The following is a 22,173-nucleotide window of genomic DNA, read 5'->3' as shown; positions in this document are numbered from 1 at the left end:
ACTAAACTAGCCAGCCATTCGTTCAGGAGCTGCGTCCGCTCTCTTTTCAGTGAGCTACTTTAAAGACCAACCATAACAACAAAAGACGTTTTCTTTTTCACTAGTCAAATTTCCACTGAAAGCACGTTAATGTTCTTTCTAATTCTATTCTTTTTCTATGGGGAGAACCCTATCTCAGATCTTCCCTTAGAACATTAAATGAATATGATGTTATATGTTTAAACTGGTCATTCTCCTGCTACACGTCACTTTTTTCTGAAAATCTTGGGATTTGTTGAACATCTTTTTAATTTGTGAGATGTCGCCTTCCTTCATAATTTACATGTGAAAGTAAAAACAGGCGTCTGTCTCTTTTAGATCGTTAAAATGGACTATGGGAGGAAAAACAAGAACCCCATTGATCGGGTGCGGTTCTACAGGAAGAGAAACCCTGATGAAGGATTCAGGCTCCCCCAGGACCAGGTCAGAACTAACGCAATGACCACAACAGTTTTAATCTTAATCTTTCGTTGCATTAGCTGGTGTGTATTTCTTTGTATGTCATTATTCTCTAATGTATGCTGCTTTCATTCCTGTCAGAGATCCATGTCACAGCCACAATGCTTCTCTGAGAAGCTGATCAGGATTTACTGTAAGAAGACTGATGAGCCCAGTGTGAACGCTGCCCAAGAGCACGTGGTCAGGTGGTGCCAAACAAAAGGCTCGCCAATTCTAAATAATCCTCAGGTAATATTTAGGTTTAGGCTGTAAAATATAGTATAATGTATTTAAAGTACTGTGGAGGGTGCGGGGTTCTGTGTATTATATGTTATGTTACACTCATGAGGATGGAGACATGAGTTAGGAAGGAGAGGTTTGCTCTTTGACCTTGGATCTGGAGTTACTGCTGTCCAGGTCTGCTGCTAATGATAATTTTTCTTAATGATTATTATCTCAGTAGACTATTAGTATAGTTTGATCTATTGATGTAAGAGAATAGGTAAAATAACAATCAACTAAAGTCCAAGGTCTCATTTAGCTCGTTTTGTCCCACCAATGCTCCTTCACTTTCACATAACACTTTAGTTTGAATAATTATTCATAAATCCGTTAATCTTCTGTCAGTCCACTGATCATTTCAGTCTAGTCACTGCTTCAGTGATGTTGAATAGGATCTCTCGCTCAGCACTGCTCTTGTTTCTGATACTGATGTACTTTTGTCTTTATTTCATGCAGAGGAACCCACAGTAAGACCAGAGCCCAACCACTGGAGACAAATATCCAAAACAATGAACGAAGCAGTTTTGGAAAATGAAGATTTAAACTGATAAATAAATAGCCAACAATACCTGATACTCATTATGGTTGATTATGATTAAAACATTCTACAAGGAGGGCATGTTAACAGGCACAGCATATAGAGTAAATCTCAAGTCACAATTTTTCTCCAAAAACAAATGATTTAAAAGTAATGAGGATCTTTATTGCAAATTCATGCCCTGTCGAATATTATACACATACCTTTGTTTTGCTTTGATCATTTTGTACTCAGCTTTATTTTTCCATCTGCAGCTGATTATTATGTCACATTTTAAACAGAATCGGTGTTGAGAACCACCTGAAGCCTGCCATTGTGTAATTCTGTTAAATCCATCGTCATTCAGCCAACGGTCAAACCAGCAGAGTGAACATTTAGTTTGTGGTTTAGGGATTTGATATATTTAGTGGTGTTTGGTTTTTATATTAATCGTGTGAGTTAATGTGGTAATCTGATTAGATATTATTTTGACTTTGAGTGATGTTTGATTAGAGGTTGTTTTTGGTGTTTGGTCCTTTATTGTTGTTTTAAAATGTCTCTTTTATTGGTGGCAACGATTTGAACGATTATATCTTCTGAAACTGGCTCTTGGGAAGCAGTTTGTTTTTAATCTATCAATATGAAATAGGAATTATGATTAATATTACTGTCATCATGACATTATATATCCCTGTACTCACTGTACTCATACTATATAGCTCAACTGTCTTTCTTTGATGTAATCATGTGTATGAATGTCTTTAAGACAAACTTTGGGTGTTGTGTTTTGCTCTTGGTGTGAAAATGTATTGGATTATTAATATGTAATGGGGCTGTAAAGGGAAACCTACCAAAGGATATAAGAACCTTTCTACTGTATTTCTAGTGTGATGGGTTAATAACGTATTTTACCTGCTCTATTTGAAATAAAACTCTTTTTCTCTTTCTTGTGTGTCATCGTGCACCAGATGTTATCATACACGTGTTTTCTCAGCTGTGGCGCCGGATCTGCTAAATATTTCAACAATGGATTGCGTCGTCAAAGAAAAACCTTATGTGAACAAAATGTTAAAACGTGAAAGGAGTCTGGTAAAATGATGAGGTGATCCAAGTCACAGGATCAATGCAGAAACATCACCATGGTGCCATGAACACACACACACACACACACACACACACACACACACACACACACACACACACACACACACACACACACACACACACACACACTTTTACAATAATTCATTATAAAAACATTCATGCATATTACAACCTATTTATGAATATTTATCTAAAGTTTAACTTTTACAATCTTTCACAAGGAACTACCATTTTGTGTTGTTTTGGCGGTCCCTGTGGACAAAAACGGTATTGTTTCAGAGCACCAGAGTCCCTTTAGAAAACCTCTCATTTTACTGCAGCAGGGTCTGACAGTCTGCTTCGCTCAGTCCTGGTTCTGGTTCTCCCGTGCCTCCCTTCCCTCCAGCGAGTCCAGCAATACAGTCTTGGTCTCCAGCAGCGTGGTGTCGGTGTTGACTCCCAGAGAGGAGAAGCTCTGCTCCTGGAGGAGGAGGAGGAGACGCTGCTTCTGCCGGGAGCTGAGCTCTCCTCCTCCCTCCGGAGCGCCGACTGCAGGTCGAAGACTGCGGTGAAGCTGGATCTGGGTCTGTCCACGGTGGACTGGTCTCTACTGGATGTGAAACAATTTGTTGACTGTCGGGTTCGTAAGGAAGAGATGTAACTGCCCAAATGCCAGGATGTTTAGTGTAACACTCGAATATTCTGTGTTTTTCTGAGCTGATTTATGTTTAATAATCTTTACACACTTCTATCTGAATTTACCTTTTGTACCTCTTTTACTTTTGGCCAACTACACGAAAAATGGCCACAAGATGACAGTGTGGCTCAGCTCTTAAAAGTACAGTTTGCTTTACAGTAAGTGAACCGATAAAACATTCCCTCTGTGCTCAACTAAGTACAGTGTTCTCTTTTGTCATAACCTTTGGACTGAAACTGGTTGGAATTCAGAATTATAGAAGACTCTCTAAACACGCAAGTTTAGTATGTATACATATGGACTGAAGACGTCTTTGTTTAGAGCATTTTGTACACCACTCTATACTGCACACTTGTGGTCAAACTACAACAAAACACCTTAAGAGACTTCAAATAGTTTATAATGAAGGTATGAGATTATGACTTAAGAGACCGAGATGGTGTAACGTAGGTGAAATGATTGTGACTGCAGGAGTCAATACTTTTCAAACTGTTTTAAGAAATCTCATGTATGAATTGATTTGCCCGCTTAAAGCTAGGGTGGGTCATTTCTTTACTGTAATATTTGGCAAAACTGTCCTAATAGCCAGTCAGCTATATGTAGGTGAAGTGCTCTGAGAATATCTGCTCATAACTTTGCTCTCCCCTGCCTCTGTGGGCCGCACCCAAAAATTGCCACCGCTCATGTACACTTTGACCAATCAGAGCGAGGCTCCGATTCTCCGTTCTTATTGGCTGTGGGACTGTCCGGTCACCTTGGCAACGACGTTGGTGCGTCCCTGCGTGTTTCGTCTTCCTATCAATGTAACTGAATTCACATGAACGCGCATAACTGACGTTCGGTGGGAGGAGCTACAGCAGGTAGCGTGGCAGGGAGAGGCCAGAGAGCACGCGACGGAATCTCAACGGCTGTTTTCGCCCACCCTAGCTTTAATGACTCTGAAAATGAAATCATCTCGGTTTTGTCATACATAAGGTTTAGCAGTACACGCTCCAGATCCCATCTGTGGAGACATTGTTACAGCTGCTTCTTCTTCGGTCATTGGTAGGCCTTTGTATAAATGTGTATCTTCTTATTGTCCTGAGTGTGAAAAAAAAGTTTAACTGATCTACAATCATGTCAAAGAGTTCTTCTTTGATGACGCTGTCTCACCTTTAGTTGGTGTTGGTTTATTCTAAGTTGTAGCGATATATTCATCTTAAAGCTAAAGATGGGTCCATCTCTAGAAGTCACGTTTGATATTCTCCTCCAGTCCTAGAGCAAATTTGAACTTTAAAGCTGTGCTTCTTTCAACGGCAAGAAATCAGCTTATGTCTCGTAAGAAGATATTTTCTGGTTTGGAGTTCACGGAGGGTGGTTTTAAGATGCTTTTGGAGCAGATAACACTTTGTTACACTCTCGTTGCTGTAATGTCCAATAACCTCAGAAGCCTTTAGAACTGACATCAGATATGTTATACAGTTTTCTTTTGCGTCAGCGACATGCTATCACCTTATTTCTGGGCCAAGGTCCTTTAGTTACAGCTGGTGACGGTGAGGATCCAAATGCAGATAACTGAGCAGTTCAGGGTTTTAATGGCAAACAAAATTTAAAAAGAAATACAAAAGCTTAGAGAAGCGTGTGTTGGGTAGGCGTCAAAACCAGGAAGTCAGTTCAAACAGAGAGGTAATACATAAAAGAATGTAGATAACAAAACTACGGCGCCTAGAAAGCAATGGTATGAGGCGTTACTTTGACGATCCTTCAGGGAATGTATGGAACTGGGCCGGTTTGAGAGGCTGATGAGGGAATGAGGTGCAGGTTTGGGAATGCCAGGTGACTGCAGAGCAGATGGGGGAAGTGCATGTGGGAGAGGAGGCAAAAAGTCTGAGGGCAACTGGTTGGCAATGGTTTTGGCCCAATCCCAATCTCCAAATTCACAGATTTTGATGCGCATTCCTGTAAATTCTGTGTGTTTAGTTCTGTCCCGCTGTCAAATCGGTCTTTCTCGCAGACATTCTACACTTTTATTAAATCCATATTTCTGCACACTTTGCTCAAGGGAATTACCCACAATTCACAGCAATGTGACGTTTAACAACAAAGAGGACGGTATATGGATGTTCAGCCTGGCAAATTACATTTACACCGAGACATTAAGGATTAAGGAACCCTGGGGTTCCGCAGGGTTCGGTGCTTGGCCCCCTTTTATTTTCCCTTTATTTACTCCCACTTGGCTCAATTCTTAGGAAGCATGGTATTTCTTTTCATTGCTATGCTGATGACAGCCAGATTTATGTTCCTCTTAGAAAGTCAGAAGCGTACAGCATTAAGCCTTTGTTAGACTGCCTGCAAGACATTAAAGCTTGGATGTCCCTAAACTTTTTAAATTTTAATGAAAAAAAGACAGAGGTTATGGTTTTCAGTGGCTCTGGTGTGTCCCCCCTGGTTGACCTAGGCTACCTGGAACAGTTCCGTAGGCCAATCTTAAATAACCTGGGGGTTAAGGTGGACACTGACCTCAAATTTGACACCCAGGTAAAAGCTGTGGTGAAGTCCAGCTTCTTCCAGCTAAGGCAGCTGGCAAAAATTAAACCAATGCTTCAGAGACAGCATTTTGAAACAGTAATCCATGCGTTTGTGACCACCCGGCTGGACTACTGTAATGCACTTTACATGGGGATTAGTGAGGCCTCCATTGCCCGCCTCCAATTAGTTCAAAATGCCGCAGCTCGTCTCTTGACTAACACTAGAAAGTACGACCACATTACACCTATTCTGGCTTCATTGCACTGGCTACCTGTACGTTTTAGGATTCATTTTAAAATACTTTTATTTGCGTTTAAAGCCTTAAATGGCCTTGCCCCACCATACCTCTCCGAGCTGCTAAAACCCTACACTCCTAGCCGTTCTCTTAGGTCAGCTGAGCAGCTGTTTTTGGCCACACCCCGTACCAGGCTAAAACACAGAGGAGAACGTGCCTTTGCGGTAGCAGCCCCAAAATTGTGGAACACTTTGCCACTCCATATTAGACAAACTACATCCCTGTGTCTCTTTAAAACCTTGGTAAAAACGCACCTTTTTTATTTGGCCTTTGGACACTAGATGGCGTGTTGATGTGATGTAGAAGTGTTGGGTGGGTCATGTGTTTTTACTTATTTTATACTTATTTTATCTCTTTTTCTGTGTGCAGCACTTTGGAAACCCTTGTGTTTGTTTAAACTGTGCTATATAAATAAAGTGGATTGGATTGGATTGGATTAAAAATGAAACATAGAAACTCATGAAATCAGAGGAATGGAAGCAGAGATTATTTCACTCAGATTTATTCATGAAACATTTATATTCTCATTGAAGCTGATTTTACAAAAACGAGTGAATAGATTATTTGAAGTATCTTGTGAGGAAAGAGCCTGGTATCCGTTCAAATTAGGGTGTATAAAAATTAAAATATCAATCAATTGTGCATAATATTTTTTGACGTTGTCATGGTAATGTGATATGTTGCAGCAAAGTGTTGCAGCAATTTGTATTTACACCATTTCAAGACCATTTACCAGGTGACGTCAGTGAAGTTCCTGAGGATTCAGGCTTTGAGGTCGTTGGGATCAGCAGTTGAAAAAAACACAGGTGTGGATGCAGCAGGATGGTCAGAGCGGCAGCCATTTTTTACAATTGTGTCGTTTGTAGCGGGCCAGCTTCTGTATAAACTTAACTGACTTGCACATTTCTATCGGAACCGCAAGCGAGGAACGGGAAGCGAGGAACAGGAAGCGAGGAAAGCTGCGGCCCTGCGTGAACGGGAAGCGAGGAACGGGAAGTGAGGAACGGGAAGTGAGGAACGGGAAGCGAGGAACACGAAGCGAGGAACACGAAGCGAGGAAGCTGCGGCCAAGCTGAGACGGGACCCGGGGAAGGCTGCGGCCCAGCAGGCAGGATCTGCATGATTTCATCTGCTATTTCTAGTCCGCTCAGCTCGTTTAAACCTTTGACTCAGCTACGAGCCGGAAAGCTAACGTTATGCCAGCAAGATTCAAAGTCAATAACATGGTTAATAATAGTGAAAACTATAAAACTGTGCTTTTTTTTCTCTTACAATATCCGTGATATAAATATTTCATATATTCTAATAAAGCTGATCAAAAAAGAAGAAGTAACAAAGTCAGCACCTTGTCTCTCACGCAGATTTGATATTCTCCGTCAGCCTCGCACACCCTGGCAAACTTTATGAAGCGGCGATGGTCAAAGCTGCTCTTGATGCCCAGGTGGTAGGCGTCCCTGAGAAGAGACAGAGTGAGCAAATATGAAAAGAAAATAGGCTTATTACGTTAAACTAATCAAAGCACCCTGCCAATGCTGCACATTGTTAGAATAACCAGGAGAACATTGTAATTGTTCAGGGGAAATAATACGTTGCAAAGTGTGAATTGCTTCTCAGTCACTGTTCAACAAGCCCCACCTGGCAAGGTAGTCAAACTTGTCCACATCAATGCCATTTCTTTTGTTGGCCACGATTTCATAGAGGAAGGGCTTATCTGGACGACCTTCACGTGTCTGCGGAGATGACAGCACAACAGTGGCATTAGAATGGCTGCTGGAGCAATAATCATGATGATACTGACTGATTTCACACAATTCACAAAGACACGTGCCTCTCCTGTAATCAACTCTCTAATGAACTCCATGTCAGCGGGCAGCTGCAGGCCATAATGCCTCATTTCCTCCTTCAGGTTATTACTCTCCACCATGTAGTCAAACAATGTTAGAGAGGCTTCCTCATGCTGTAAGATAAACAGATTCGTTAGAATATTAACACGAGAATTAAAAATAAAAGAGCCCATCTCTACAGGATACACAGATATGAATGCTTGTCGTATTTCTCACATTTGATTCAAAAATCTGCACAAACGCACAAACAAAATGTCTTGTGAATAGCAAAAAAAAATATTGTAAGGTTTTGTGCATGTTCGTTGCTCTACAGTTTGTTGTTTAAATGATATTGCTGACATTTATTAAAGCAATAATTGCACTGCTACGAGATGCCGGTTCAGACTCTGCCACAGCTTCTTTCATTCAAATTTCAGAATCCGTCTCAGTTTAGTCCTGATCCTCTATAGCCCTCCATCAGTAAAGGAGACCTTCAGAGAGAAGATTGTCTGTTTCTATATAGTTATTCTTAAAGCTCGTCATCAGAGTCACTGGGTCGGATTCTGGTGAAACCAGATGAAATCATGCAGGTTCACCAGAAACTCCTTCAGCTCAGACTCCAGACTCCACAGATCTGGTTCGCCCAAGTCTGAATTAAACAAACAGGATATAGTTGATGGTGATAGCTAGTGGTGTAATGGACCGAAGTAAATCCGTGACCCACCGAAGAAAATAAATCAACATTTGCAAGTTGACACTGACTTCCGAGCGGTTCAATTGATTTTCTGGGACTTTGGTGAAATAAATGTGTCTGGAGCCTTGTAAACATGCGGCTATAACAAAGCAACTTAAAACAACACCTGTTATCGGCAGGTGTGGCTCATCGACAATCGTCAATCGGTATTGGCGGCAAAAGAAAGCCCTAAAAGTTATATCTGCTCTTTTTTTTCTGCTTATCTGATCAGTGACTCAAAAGCGTGAATCGATCTGAATCGTGAGTTGTGTGATCTGTTGCACTCCTAGTAAATATTTGAGTTCATTAGCTACATTTTAAATATTCTTAGTAGTTATCATGAAAACCTCAAGAGTGAGATATTTCCTCTGACAATGATAGTGATATAAAAATCTCATATCGTGACTAAATACGCCAATTTAAAAATATGCTGCTGAATACTGAATAATACCACCTGAACACATTTCAGAGATTCATCATTACCACAATCAAAGGCCTTTATATTTATATATAAGGCTACTTGTTCTGCTGCGTTTGTGGGCAAGTTCTAAACCTGTTTCAGTTCGTTGGTTTTTTTCATGAAATGTTTTCAATGTCTAACCACAGAAAGATATTTGAATATGAGGGAAGTGACCAATCAGATAGGTGTGGCAGAGACATAAAAGCCAGGTATTGTTGGAACCCTGTGTGTGTTTAGTACAGGTCTGATCAGCTGTTCAAACATCTTGATACAACATTATCTGTGTTACAATCCTAACTTTGGTTAGAAGCATATATAACCTCTGAAAGCATCAAAACGCTGAAGAAGATCCCATCGACGACGATTGCCATGGGTAAGTGTTTCCGTTTGTTAACAAAGATTGTAATGTCTAAAAATGATTACAATCCAGAATAGAACGAAGTGTGAACAAAACAAAAATCTCTGAATTTGAGGAACTTATTTGTTTCAACAGCATCCACCTCACTGGATTTTTTTTTAGGTTTCACAACTGACCTTTCTCTCTCTCGAGCTCATTCCCTAATATGTTCTTCTGTATTTTCTTTTTTCTCCATTTTCTATAGAGATACCACACAAGGTAATATATCATGTGTTTATCCGCACTTTACACTTTTCAGTGCTGGACAAATAAGGGAAACTAAACGAAGCAAAGCTGAAGCGCTTGTAGAATAAACAGCAAAGAAGTTTGTCAGATGCAAGGTTCAGTAAATAAACTGTCTATTGTTGGATCCATCATCAGTTTTTAGCAAAAAAAAATGAAGATGAGGAAGATATCACTTTGAAATGAGAAGAAAAATGTTCATGAATCACTCTCTGTATTTACTGGTACTCTTTAGAATAAAAAATAGACTTTGTGTGTCCAATTTTTTTGTCCTACTTTGTCCTACCCGGAGCTCGATGATCCTATCGGCGAGTTTTTTAGTCAAACATTTGAAGCTTCGGCTTCATGTTGGTGCAAGAAACACTTTCGGTGGTACCGGTGTCACGTGAACATTTGTAGAATGTTTTGAGTGGAAAATCCCTTTTAATCTTGTAATACTACCATGATATGATACTATCACTGCTAAAAAAAAAAATCTACTGTGATTTATCTCTATGGGATGATGTGTTGAGATTGGCGTACTCAAACAAAACTGGTCATTGAAATTCAGCTTTGTTTTAATAAAAGTTCACTGTTAATCTGTGTGATTTCTTGAGCGCTTTTAGCTCACAAATAGCTAGCTTTGTTATTGCAATTTAATCTAACTGTTTGGAACTACCTCTGCAGTGGTTAAGAAAAGCTGCAGAGCGCTCAGGAGAACTGGGTCTGGTTTTACTGGTACTCTTTTGAGGACATTTAGAATGTCATTTTGTTGTTCTATATGTTCTCCCAGGTGTTCAATGATCCCATCCACGGCACGGTGGAGTTACACCCTCTTCTCGTCAAAATGATAGACACGCCTCAATTCCAGAGGCTGCGATACATCAAGCAGCTCGGAGGGGTCTACTTTGTTTACCCAGGAGCATCCCACAACCGCTTTGAACACAGCATTGGGTACGTCTCTTTGTTGTCAGATAGTTTAGTGTCTTAAGGTAATCACACTCCAAATAGAGCAAAGACTGGTTTGCAGTAAAGGACCTAATACAATCAATAAAACCAAAGTAAACATATTGCATACCTTGGTATAGGTATAATAAATGTTCATACTTCCAGTTTGGCAGCAGGATACTCGAGCTGTCATTGTGTAATGAGTTTTTTGTTGTGTGTTGTATGTCGGGGTAAAGGGTGGCGTACTTGGCAGGAGAGCTTGCAAAAGCTCTGAAAACAAGGCAGCCAGAACTCGACATCAATGACAGAGACGTCCTTTGTGTGCAGATTGCTGGTCTTTGCCATGACCTGGGTGAGTGACACACACCTTACTGTCACTATTACATCTAACAATAGATTGAAATGGTTATAGCTGGGTGTGGTTTAGAGTGAAAACGAAAGTGAAACTATTTACAAATTGTCAAATGAAGACTTGTGTTGCTCTAGTGGTGAGGGGTAGAGAATGCAGTAAAAATGAAAGACTGGTCCCGAATCAAGGCAGACAGTAAAATACATTCTCATGTATCTTTTCATGTTAACCATTGCACAATCTATGTTTCTCTTAACAAAAGTACTGTTTTCATTTGATTGTTGAGCTACTGCCAATTAAAACAACAGTTTGTGTAGATCATCTAGCCTAAACGCTTAAAAGGAAAGGTGAAAGATGATGCCCTTTGACCTGCTGGGAGGGCCTTTAATGTGAAATATTTTCAGAAAGTGTGATCATCATTTAAATATACAGCAAGTGCGCACATTTTCAGACAGTCTTGCCTGGAAGGTATTGATATTGTTGCACTGTTTGTACACACAGAAAATAATACACCCAATAATGCTGTAAGCCTGCAAATTTCCCCGCTGCGGGTCTTCTATTATTTGGAGACATAATAAGCAGTAGATATCTGAGATTGTATTAATCATATACACTCTGAGTCATCACTAACAGGTGAAGTTAAATATTTTTGGAAATTCTGTTGAAGTTTGCACTGCATTTAGACAGAAAGTTTTTTTAAGACCCACACAGCAGAGGTGTGAGTATGACATGACTACCGGTTTGTTGTTCCTTTAATGAAAGTTATAATGTTGTTGGATTTGCACACACGCTGGGAGAGAGACGTTAGAGGTCTGGCACAAGGGCACTTTGGCAGTACCCAGGAGATGAACTGGCACCTCTCCAACTACCAGTACACACATTGAATAACTCAACACCAGTTTTATGGGTTTTTAAATCCGTTTTTGCAAATGAACTCTTATTTATTCATCCATATCTAGGACATGGGCCTTTTTCCCATCTTTTTGAAAAGTTCATCCGCCAAGCACGTCCAGAAAAAAAATGGAAGGTAAGAAACATCAAACTAACCGTTGAAGTCTCGGGAGAGGAGAGGGATTATGGGTCTCTGTAGCAGATGGTTCAGTGTCGGTATTTATCAATTCTCAGTGACTTCAAGAACAACAAGTTCAGGTTGTACAGGAAAAGAAAATGCTGCCTGTTTAATAAATGGAGGCCTGGAGGGAAATCGCCTAAAAGATTCCTATTGACCGTTGGCTTTATTGTCACTTCCAGTAAATATCACGTTAAGCTGGACGTAACGCTACATTTCACTTTAAATCGATATCAGTGACGTTGTGTTGCTCTGGTCTTGAAGTGCGTTTTGTGTGCACACAGACAGTAGTGCTGCTTTTTTTACTCCATCAAATACTCATTTTCATATTCAAATGCAATATATGTTCTATGTTAGAAACAATTATTTTTAATAATTGATTTTGAAAGTGGTGAATTGATTCGGAATCTTAGAAAAGAAGAATTTGGATTCTAATGAATTCATTTTTTCCCCACCACTACAGATAAGTTGACTGATATCAGACAGAATTGTCAACTAACCTCACTCTGTGTACATCTTTGTCTGACATTGTCTCCACTCTAATCCATTTCCATGGGAGGTAGGGGGTTGGATGTTTTGGGAACCAATCACTAGAGACCAACGCATCTGCCTGAATCTAACGTCAATTTAATGACAACATACTTAATGCCGGCGTTTGAAGAGTGGAGCGGAGAGTGTTGAAAAGGGAAAAGAAAATCAGAACTATCCTACCATGTCAGACAAGCCCTATATGTAAAACGTATTTGTTATTCAAATTTTTCAATTAAAATAAAGAAACGCCAAAGAGAAGCCTCTGAGTGAAGGATCCAGAGACGTCATGGTTAATTCTCCCACAAAGACCCGCCCTCTATTCTGGGAGGATCTGTGTAAATGTTTCAGATTACTTGTAATGGTTTAAAGTTTTAAAATGTGTTGTAAAGAGGTGGCAGTGGGAGTTTAACGTGACGGTTACAGACACAAATGAGGAAGAGTGATGAAGAGTAGAGAACAGAGACCGTGATAAGCCCACAAAGACCTGAAAGAAGCTGTGGCAGAGTCTGAACCGGCATCTCGTAGCAGTGCAATTATTGCTTTAATAAATGTCAGCAACATCATTTAAACAACAAACCGTAGAGCAATGAACATGCACAAAACCTTGCAATAACTGAATTTTCTTTGCTATTCACAAGGCAGAGTTTGTGCAGATTTTTGAATCAAATGTGAGAAATAGGACAAGCATTCATATCTGTGTATCCTGTAGAGATTTTTAATTCTCGTGTTAATATTTTAACGAATCTGTTTATCTTGCAGCATGAGGAAGCCTCTGTTAAACTGTTTAAACACATGGTGAAGAGTCATGAACTGAAGAAGGAAATGAGGCGTTACGGCCTGCAACTGTCCGATGACATGGATTTCATTAAAGAGTTGATTACAGGAGAGGCACGTGTCTTTGTGAATTGTGTGAAATCAGTCAGTATCATCATGATTATTGCTCCAGCAGCCATTCTAATGCCACTGTTGTGCTGTCATCTCCGCAGACACATGAAGCCCGTCCAGATAAGCCCTTCCTCTATGAAATCGTGGCCAACAAAAGAAATGGCATTGATGTGGACAAGTTTGACTACCTTGCCAGGTGGGGCTTGTTGAACAGAGACTGAGAAGCAATTCACACTTTGCAACGTATTATTTCCCCCAAACAATTACAATGTTCTCCTGGTTATTCTAACAATGTGCAGCATTGGCAGGGTGCTTTGATTAGTTTAACGTAATAAGCCCATTTTCTTTTCATATTTCCTCACTCTGTCTCTTCTCAGGGACGCCTACCACCTGGGCATCAAGAGCAGCTTTGACCATCTCCGCTTCATAAAGTTTGCCAGGGTGTGCGAGGTGGACGGACAAATGCAAATCTGCATGAGAGACAAGGTGCTGACTTTGTTACTTCTTTTTTGATCAGCTTTTAAAACAACAAACCATTTCAGGGTCTAACAATAAGGATTGCCCGATGAGCTACGTTACTGCTAGGGAAGTCAGAATATGAAATATTTATATCACGAATATCGTCAGAGAGAAAAAAGCAGTTTTACAGTTTTCACTATTATTAACTAGGTTATAGACTTTTAATCTTCCTTTAATCTTGCTTTAATCTTGATTTTGTTTGCAAAATGCACTGAAATATAAATTAAGGGTCTTAATTAGTTTTTCTTCAGCAAGTGACCATGGTGTAAGTGGCATAATGCCCTTCGAGATGTCCGTTATCAGGAGGGGTTCAATTCCCGACTAGACAGCCTTCTGTGTGGAGTTTGCATGTTCTCCCCGTGTCACTGTGGGTTCTCTCCGGGTTCTCCTGCTTCCAAAGACATGCTGCTTAGGTTAATTGATGACTCTAAATTTCCTGTAGGTGTGGATGTGAGGGTGAATGGTTGTCTGTCTACATGTGTCAGCCCTGTGATAGTCTGGTTACCTGGTTACCGACATGTGACAGCTGGGATCAGCTCCAGCCCCCGCGACCCTTAACAGGATAAGAGGATACAGATGATGAATAAATTAATATTTTGACCCATAATTCCTTCAATATGGACCCTGCTTTTTTCAATCCGATTTTAAACCACAACTGTTATTAGTTGTGACTAAAGTAGAAGCTATGCTCTCCACAGGAGGTGAACAATATGTACGACTTGTTCCACCTAAGATACAGCCTCCACAGCAGAGCCTGCCAGCACAAAGTGAGCAACATCATTGAGATTATGTGAGTAGCTACCTTTCCCATGTTGGCACTCTAATAACAACATTCACCTTTTTAAGCTGTAGCTTATTTTGTTTTCTTCATCATTCACTCTCTTGCATGTTATGCAGTAATAAATGTTTTAAAAAGTGATAATGTGATTATTCAGGATCACAGAGGCCTTTTTAAAAGCAGACAAGCACATCCAGATTGAAGGCTCAGGAGGAAAGATGTTCACTCTCTCCACAGCCATAGACGACATGAAGGCCTACACCAAGCTGACAGGTCTGTAGAAACCGCCGTGTTCTAACATGAAGACACGGGGAGGAAGTGGGCAGGCGAACCACCATCTGTGTTTAACAAATACAAACACAGGTCCAAATCACTTTTCCTTTTTCCTTTTTGAACATACTTCAGTTGCCCTTACAAAGTACATTATTTTGAATTCAGATTGCATTCAATTGGACGTATTACTACATCATAATATTGCACCTTGAACTTTGACCCTGATGCGACCGGATGCAGTAGAACATCCTGGTATTTTTGGCATATTGCATTTGACAACCTATGTATTTGGACAAACTAAATATTTTTTGCGGCCCCTAAATAGAATGGTAGTATGAGTATTGGAACACACAGTACATTTTAAAAGTACACAGTAGTTTAAAAGATGCTCAATTGTCCAAACATGTTAGACTGCTGTCAGTATTATCACTTGTGTTATTATTTTATTATATTTAACAGTGATATAAAACCTTTTGACAATTTTCTTAAATATGTTAAAGTCCCGGTAAAACTATAATAGATATGTCATCTGAGCTCATCACACCACAGAAAAATTAGTTTTTAACCACCCAGGCAAATTTAAAAGATTAAACAAATAGTCAAGCAGATAAAATTACTTTTTTTTGAAGAGTGAGAAATATTAACAGCAATCTCTGCTCTAAATCGCCGAGGACCTGTTCGTTTTTTAAAGTTGTCTCATGTCACAGAAACCACTCAGAGGGAATCATGTGTTTGGGATGTTATTGACGCGCTGGGCGCCGCTGCCTGGCAAAGTCGGCAAAGTCGGCGACACTGGAGTCCCCGGAATCACAACTGCCAAAACATGGAAGATCATAACTCAGATTTTTTTAGGATGATGACTAACCAGTATGTTTGTGTGTGTAGCCCACTTATCCCTAGTTTAGTCAGGGAAGGGCCCTGAGTTCTTTAAAACAGCGGGCAGCTGTCCAATATGGCGGTCCGGACCACGTGGTCCGATGAACTCCGTCACTGCACGTTGACCTGGTAGTTTGTAGCCCCAACGGATGAATCCTCAGAGTCCTCACGTCGAAAACAATGACTTAATGCCAATAGCGTAAGCTGTGTTAGCTATACAGTGGCTAATAGTCCATTCACTTTGCTAATGAATGCTAATAAAACACTAGCATAAACACGTGGATAACTATGCGATAAACTTCGAGCTGAAATATCTCCAGTTACTTGCAGCTTAGATGTAGAATGAGTATCTGGTGCAGATTGTCGAGTAGATAATCTTAGACACCACCTACATATTTATTTGCACAAACTTTCACAAATCTGCCACCTGTGACCCCACCTATCTCAACCAATGAACAACCAGTATTACCTTTATTCACGAATCCTACTGCCTTTAACCACATGAACTCTTCAAAGTAAAACAAAAATAAAAGTATACATCTGTACCTTTCAAACTTATTTATTATACTCTACAGTTTTAATCTATTTAGGAACCATCCATAAACTTCGTATGAAATTGCTTTCTTAACCATGCGTTTAACAAGACCTAATGTTTATCTTATTTATCAACATAACTATTATCTTAACATTTTTATTACAACGTAGGGTACTTTTTAACAGGGTTACATGAGGTACCCTGTTTGGGTGAGGTGGTTGGAGTGTAAAATCATGTAAACTTGATCAAATCCAATAAAAAGCAGGACTGAGCTGTTAACATGACCCTAGACTTTGATACATCAGGAACTAGAATCACACACATTTAGGAATACTACACAGTAGACGTTGCAGTCAGTCAGGTCTCAGTGCTACAGGTAGTTAACCAGTGTGATGGACATGCTCATGGTTGCAGGCACGTCAGAGCAGGTAAAGACATCGTTTAATCCTTTACTTACACTTTAGACTAAATTAAAGACACCACCAAACTCTAGATGCTCGTCTTAAAGCCCTATGCACATCGCTTCAACAGAGAAGGATCCCAAACTTGCCAAAACCTGTTAGTTGTTTAGGTATTATTGGATAATTGAGTTTTGCTAATGGTCGATTGTGAGTAGAAGCAACTTGCTGAAGTTTTTTAATATTCAAAAACAAATAAATGTAGTAAAAGTAATTTTACACATTGATATTGTTTTTTTTTTATTCATGCCTCTCAGATTATGGTGTCAATTATTTATTTGTGCAACTCTGAATGATCATGTGACCCTTTCTTTGGTTTGTTCTAACTCACTTGTAGATCATGTTTATGAAAAAATACTCTACTCTACCAAAGAGGAGCTGAAAAAGGCGGAGCTGGCTGAGGCGAAGCAGATCCTCAGCAGGATCGTCGATCGGAAACACTACAGGTTCCTGGTTGAAACAAGGCCTACTCCTTCCATCGAGGTACGCTCTACTGTCGTTGTGTTCCTGTGTTACATTCAGGCCTGGAATTTTGTCATTTTAAGGACAAGGCCACTTGACCTTTGGTTTTGGCAATTATTTTAAGGACTCAAAGGCCAAATGCCAGGGCAGCAGGTCCATCAAATCCACAGAAATAATGAATTTAACTTAATGGTTGAGGATTGTTTCATTTTCATGCCTCCACGCCGGCAGCAGCCGTGGCTGGAGGCGTTACGTTTTGGGGACGTCCTTCCTTATGTACGTACGTCTATCCGGTCTATTCTCATGAACACGATATCTAAGAAATGCCTGGAGGGAATCTCTTCAAATTTGGCACTGATTAGCATACGGAGGTCAAAGGTCAGAGTCACTTAGCTCACGTCACTCCCATTCTCGTGTTATCTTAGGAACGTCCGGAGCAAGTTTCTTCAAATTCACTTGGAGTCAAGTTGATGGCCAAAGATGTTGGTGGTCAAAGGTCACGGTGACCTCACTAAACATTTCTTTGGCCATCATAAAATAATGAATATGCTGGTTATGACAATTGCATACAAATGTCTGTGAGGGTAAAGGGATTAAGTGATGACATTTTGGACAGACATGGATGTAAACTTCCACTTGACTGGTTTGAGGAGTCATAAAACCGCGAGGCAGTAATTCTCGTTTTGTGTGGAAACAACTTGCATAAACCTTAACATTAATCACTAATTTTTGTAGAAACCTCGCCCCACAGTGAAACGTCCTATTGTTAGTGGGCAAACAACAAAACCATGCAATCACAGCTGATATATGGAGTCAGGTGTGGGACAGAAAGCCCGGCTGACAAATCATTATTTTATGGTTCCAACGTTGTCTGAAAACGTCGAAGTGACAAAGTTGTCAACATTACATTACATTACATTACAGTCTTTTATCCAAAGCGACTTACAATCAGTAGTATATTACATATCATTCACACACTGATGACAGGCTACCATGCAAGGTGCCACCATCAGACTCTAACTAACATTCATGCAACATCCAGTCCACACCGATGGCAAGCCTTCGGGAGCAACTTGGGGTTAAGTGTCTTGCCCAAGGACACATCGACTGCCGAAGCCGGGTATCGAACCACCGACCCTCTGATTGGAGAACTACCTTGCTCTCCACTACGCCACAGCCGCCCCGTCTTAACTTTACTGCCATACAGTCCCAGTCAGATTTCCTGTATGTACCTGTATGTACAAGACCATTGAAATAAAGTTTAGGTTATTAAGTTTAAACATCCATGCATGCGTCCTTTCCCACACAGAAACTGGTATTTATAGAGGAAGAATGTGTGCACCTCAAGCATACTTAGACCAATCATACACAAGGTTTTAGTCAAGAACGCTGACGGTGATCTGATAAGGAGGCGGTTTAGAATAAATTGAGAGACGGGTTACGTTGTTTTTAGGTTGTTTGCCAAATTGTCTGATTGTATTATAATTTTTGCAGTCTACACAATGTTGTAAAATGTCAATAAAAGGCACATTTATAAACTTACTTTTAAATGTATGAGTGATGAATTTCATGGCTTTTTATTTACATGTGAGCCACAATCTCCATGTTCAGGATTGTTGAACTTGATCCTGAACTGTGAAGCACTTTGTAAAGTAAACAGAGCGCTATGACTCATCGATCACCCTTCTGACGTTTAATATTGATGATTTTTCCCGTGATGATGGTTTGCAGAAATATGTGATGAATTAGTGTCAGGGCGCTACAAATAGCTGTGTGTAATGACACACGTTTTAAAACCTTGTTGGTGTGACGCGATCTGTGAAATGTTTTAATCTGACCAAAAAAATGTCTCAGCATACTTCTGTCTTTGTGTGTTCACTCAGTTTTAGTTGTGTATCTATGAAGACTCTTAAGCAACAGGCCCCTGGTGTTTTGTGGTGATGCTGCTTTGTTACTCTTAGATGGCAAACAATCAAACTCTGCATCACAGTCAATACAGCGGGTAAAATAAGTATTGAACACATCACCATTTTTCTCAGTAAATATATTTCTAAAGGTGCAATTGACATGAAATGTTCACCAGATGTCGGTAACAACCCAAGTAATCCACACATACAAAGAAACCAAACAAATAAGTTCAGAAATTAAGTTTTGTATAATAAAATGGAATGACACAGGGAAAAAGTATTGAACACATGAAGAAAGGGAGGTGCAAAAAGTCATGGAAAGCCAAGACACCAGCTGAAATCTATCAGTAATTAGAAAGCAATCCTGCCCCCTTGTCAGTGCAAATTAATATCAGCTGGTTCAGTTCCAACTGATGGCCTATAAAAAGGTGTCGCATTACAAAGGTGTCACACAAGAAACATCTCATGATGGGTAAAAGCAAAGAGCTCTCTCAAGACCTTCGCAACCTTATTGATGCAAAACATACTGATGGCATTGGTTACAGAAGGATTTCTAAACTTCTGAATGTTCCAGTGAGCACTATTGGGGCCATAATCCGGAAATGGAAAGAACATCATTCACCATAAACCGGCCACGACCAGGTGTTCCTCGCAATATTTCTGACAGAGGAGTGAAAATAATTATCAGAAGAGCCAAGGACCACTTGTGGAGAGCTTCAGAAAGACCTGGAATTAGCAGGTACAGGCCTGTATGCACGCTCACCACGCAAGACTCCATTGCTGAAGAAAAAGCATGTTGAAGCTCATTTAAAGTTTGCTGCACAACATTTAGACAAGCCTGTGAAATACTGGGAGAATATAGTCTGGTCAGATGAGACCAAAATTGCTCTTTGATGCCATAATACACCATGTTTGGAGGTCAAATGGCACTGCACATCACCCCAAAAACACCATACCAACAGTGAAGTTTGGAGGTGGGAACATCATGGTGTGGGGCTGTTTTTCATCATACGGCACTGGCAAACTTCATATAATTGAAGGAAAGATGAATGGAAAAATGTACCGAGACATTCTTGATAAAAATCTGCTGCCATCTAGCAGGATGATGAAGATGAAACGAGGGTGGACATTACAGCAAGACAATGATCCCAAACACACAGCCAAGGAAACTCTCAACTGGTTTCAGAAAAAGAAAATAAAGCTGCTAGAATGGCCCAGCCAATCACCTGACTTGAATCCAATAGAAAATCTATGAAAAGAACTAAAGATCAGAGTTCATAGAAGAGGTCCACAGAACCTTCAAGATTTGAAGACTGTTTGTGTGGAAGAATGGGCCAAAATCACACCTGAGCAATGCATGCCACTAGTTTCTCCATACAGGAGGCGTCCTGAAGCTGTCATTACCAACAAAGGCTTTTGTACGAAGTATTAAATGCATTTCACTAAGATTCATTCAATACTTTTCCCCTGTGTCATTCCATTTTATTACACAAAACTTAATTTCTGAACTTATTTGTTTGGTTTTCTTTGTATGTATGGATTATATCTATATATATATATATATATATATATATATATATATATATATGTATATATATAGATATATATATATATATATATGTTATATGTATATGTTATATGTATATGTATATATATATATATATATATATATATATATATATGTTATATGTATAGATGTATGTATATATATGTATATATATATATATATATATATATATATATATATATATCCATCGACAGCCAACAAATTAGTCAATAATATATTTCTAATAATTCAATACTTTTTTATTTTTTATTTACATTTTATTCAATTGTACCCGCAAAACATCCCAAAAATACTTTCAACGTGTAACAAAAGGGAAGAAACCTCAGGGAGAGCAACAACTGTTACTGATTTCAGTATTAAAAGTATGTTATAGTGATCTAATCACGGCTCAGAGGTACTACACAGCTGTGGAGGAGGTGGACTTGGGTCGGTGGTTCAATCCCCGGCTCCTCCTGTCCATACGTTGAATGTGTGTGTGAGAACAGTAAAGCACTTTGTCCTTTTAGGTAGAAACGTGCTTTGTCAGTGCAATCTATTTACATATTAACATGAAATGTACTATTTAACCACGGTACATATTATTCTGGTGAACACTGTTTACATCGATACTAGACCTACTGCTATGAATCTTACCATGTCACTACATCTTTTAACTTTTCACGACATCGTAGGTTTGTCTTTAATTGCTCTTGTTTATTCTTGCTTAGTTTTTGTACAGTTTCTACTCTTATACTGGTTGCATGCTCTTCTTATTTTATTTATTATTTTTATTTCTCTATTTGTACTTATTCTCTCTTAATGCCGATGCAACACTTGAATTTCCCCTCAGGCATTAATGATGATGTCGTCTGACAAAATAAACTTAGATGCTGGTTAAACACCTGGGATGTTTGACCGGCTATATAGACATTTAAATGAGAAATCACACAGAAAATTACAGGTTTCTCTTAACTTTACTGCCACACAGGCCCCTGATAGTAACTGGGCAGGATTACGCCATTATTTTTGCAAAAGCTCAGTTTTCCTCATACACACTTAAATATTTCTATAAAGATTTGTACACTTATACCTTAACTTGTTTTCTTTATATGTTCATAAACTATGGCTCAATTTGGTGTGAGAAAAACTTTTATTGTGGACAGAGAGCCAAAACAGTGTTTTTAAATGTAACTGCTTAATGTGGATCAGAGTACGTCCGCTGTGTGTGAAGTTAACTTTTAAATCTCTTGTCCCTCTTCACTACTCACCTTTTCTCCTCGCTCCCCAAGGCCATGAAGCGTGGTTGGGAACAGGAATTGGCCCGAGACGGTCAGGATGACGGACTGACAGCAGAGGACTTTAAAGTGGATGTGAGTTTTTAGTCCAGTTACTTTTAGTTCATGTGAAGGGAATTCTGTAATAAAAACTCACCAGAGAGATGTCTGTCGAGGGTTTATTCTGGAAAATCATTTCTCTTTCACGTATGGAAAACAATCACCTTCAACATTCACAGATATTGTCCAGGTTTTAAGCAATTCACTCC

General features: G+C 39.6%; 1 protein-coding gene across 1 annotated transcript; it reads left to right on the top strand.

Moving 5' to 3' along the window:
• Nucleotides 1–366: 366 nt before the first annotated feature.
• Nucleotides 367–22,000, top strand: LOC129115963 (deoxynucleoside triphosphate triphosphohydrolase SAMHD1-like; the record flags this gene model as incomplete). The annotated part of the gene is made up of 13 exons (XM_054627112.1): nucleotides 367–462; nucleotides 580–683; nucleotides 5,345–5,399; nucleotides 10,288–10,448; nucleotides 10,679–10,794; nucleotides 11,751–11,818; nucleotides 13,151–13,291; nucleotides 13,378–13,472; nucleotides 13,654–13,762; nucleotides 14,494–14,585; nucleotides 14,731–14,846; nucleotides 17,053–17,198; nucleotides 21,920–22,000. Coding segments are annotated over exons 1-13 (1,380 nt in total), but the record flags the coding sequence as incomplete, so codon positions are not given.
• Nucleotides 22,001–22,173: the final 173 nt, after the last annotated feature.

Source organism: Anoplopoma fimbria, unplaced genomic scaffold (genome assembly GCF_027596085.1).
Source record: "Anoplopoma fimbria isolate UVic2021 breed Golden Eagle Sablefish unplaced genomic scaffold, Afim_UVic_2022 Un_contig_7794_pilon_pilon, whole genome shotgun sequence".
In the NCBI taxonomy this organism is placed as follows: domain Eukaryota; kingdom Metazoa; phylum Chordata; class Actinopteri; order Perciformes; family Anoplopomatidae; genus Anoplopoma; species Anoplopoma fimbria.
Note: the sequence above shows the minus strand (reverse complement) of the source record. Positions and strands in the feature narration are given on the sequence as shown.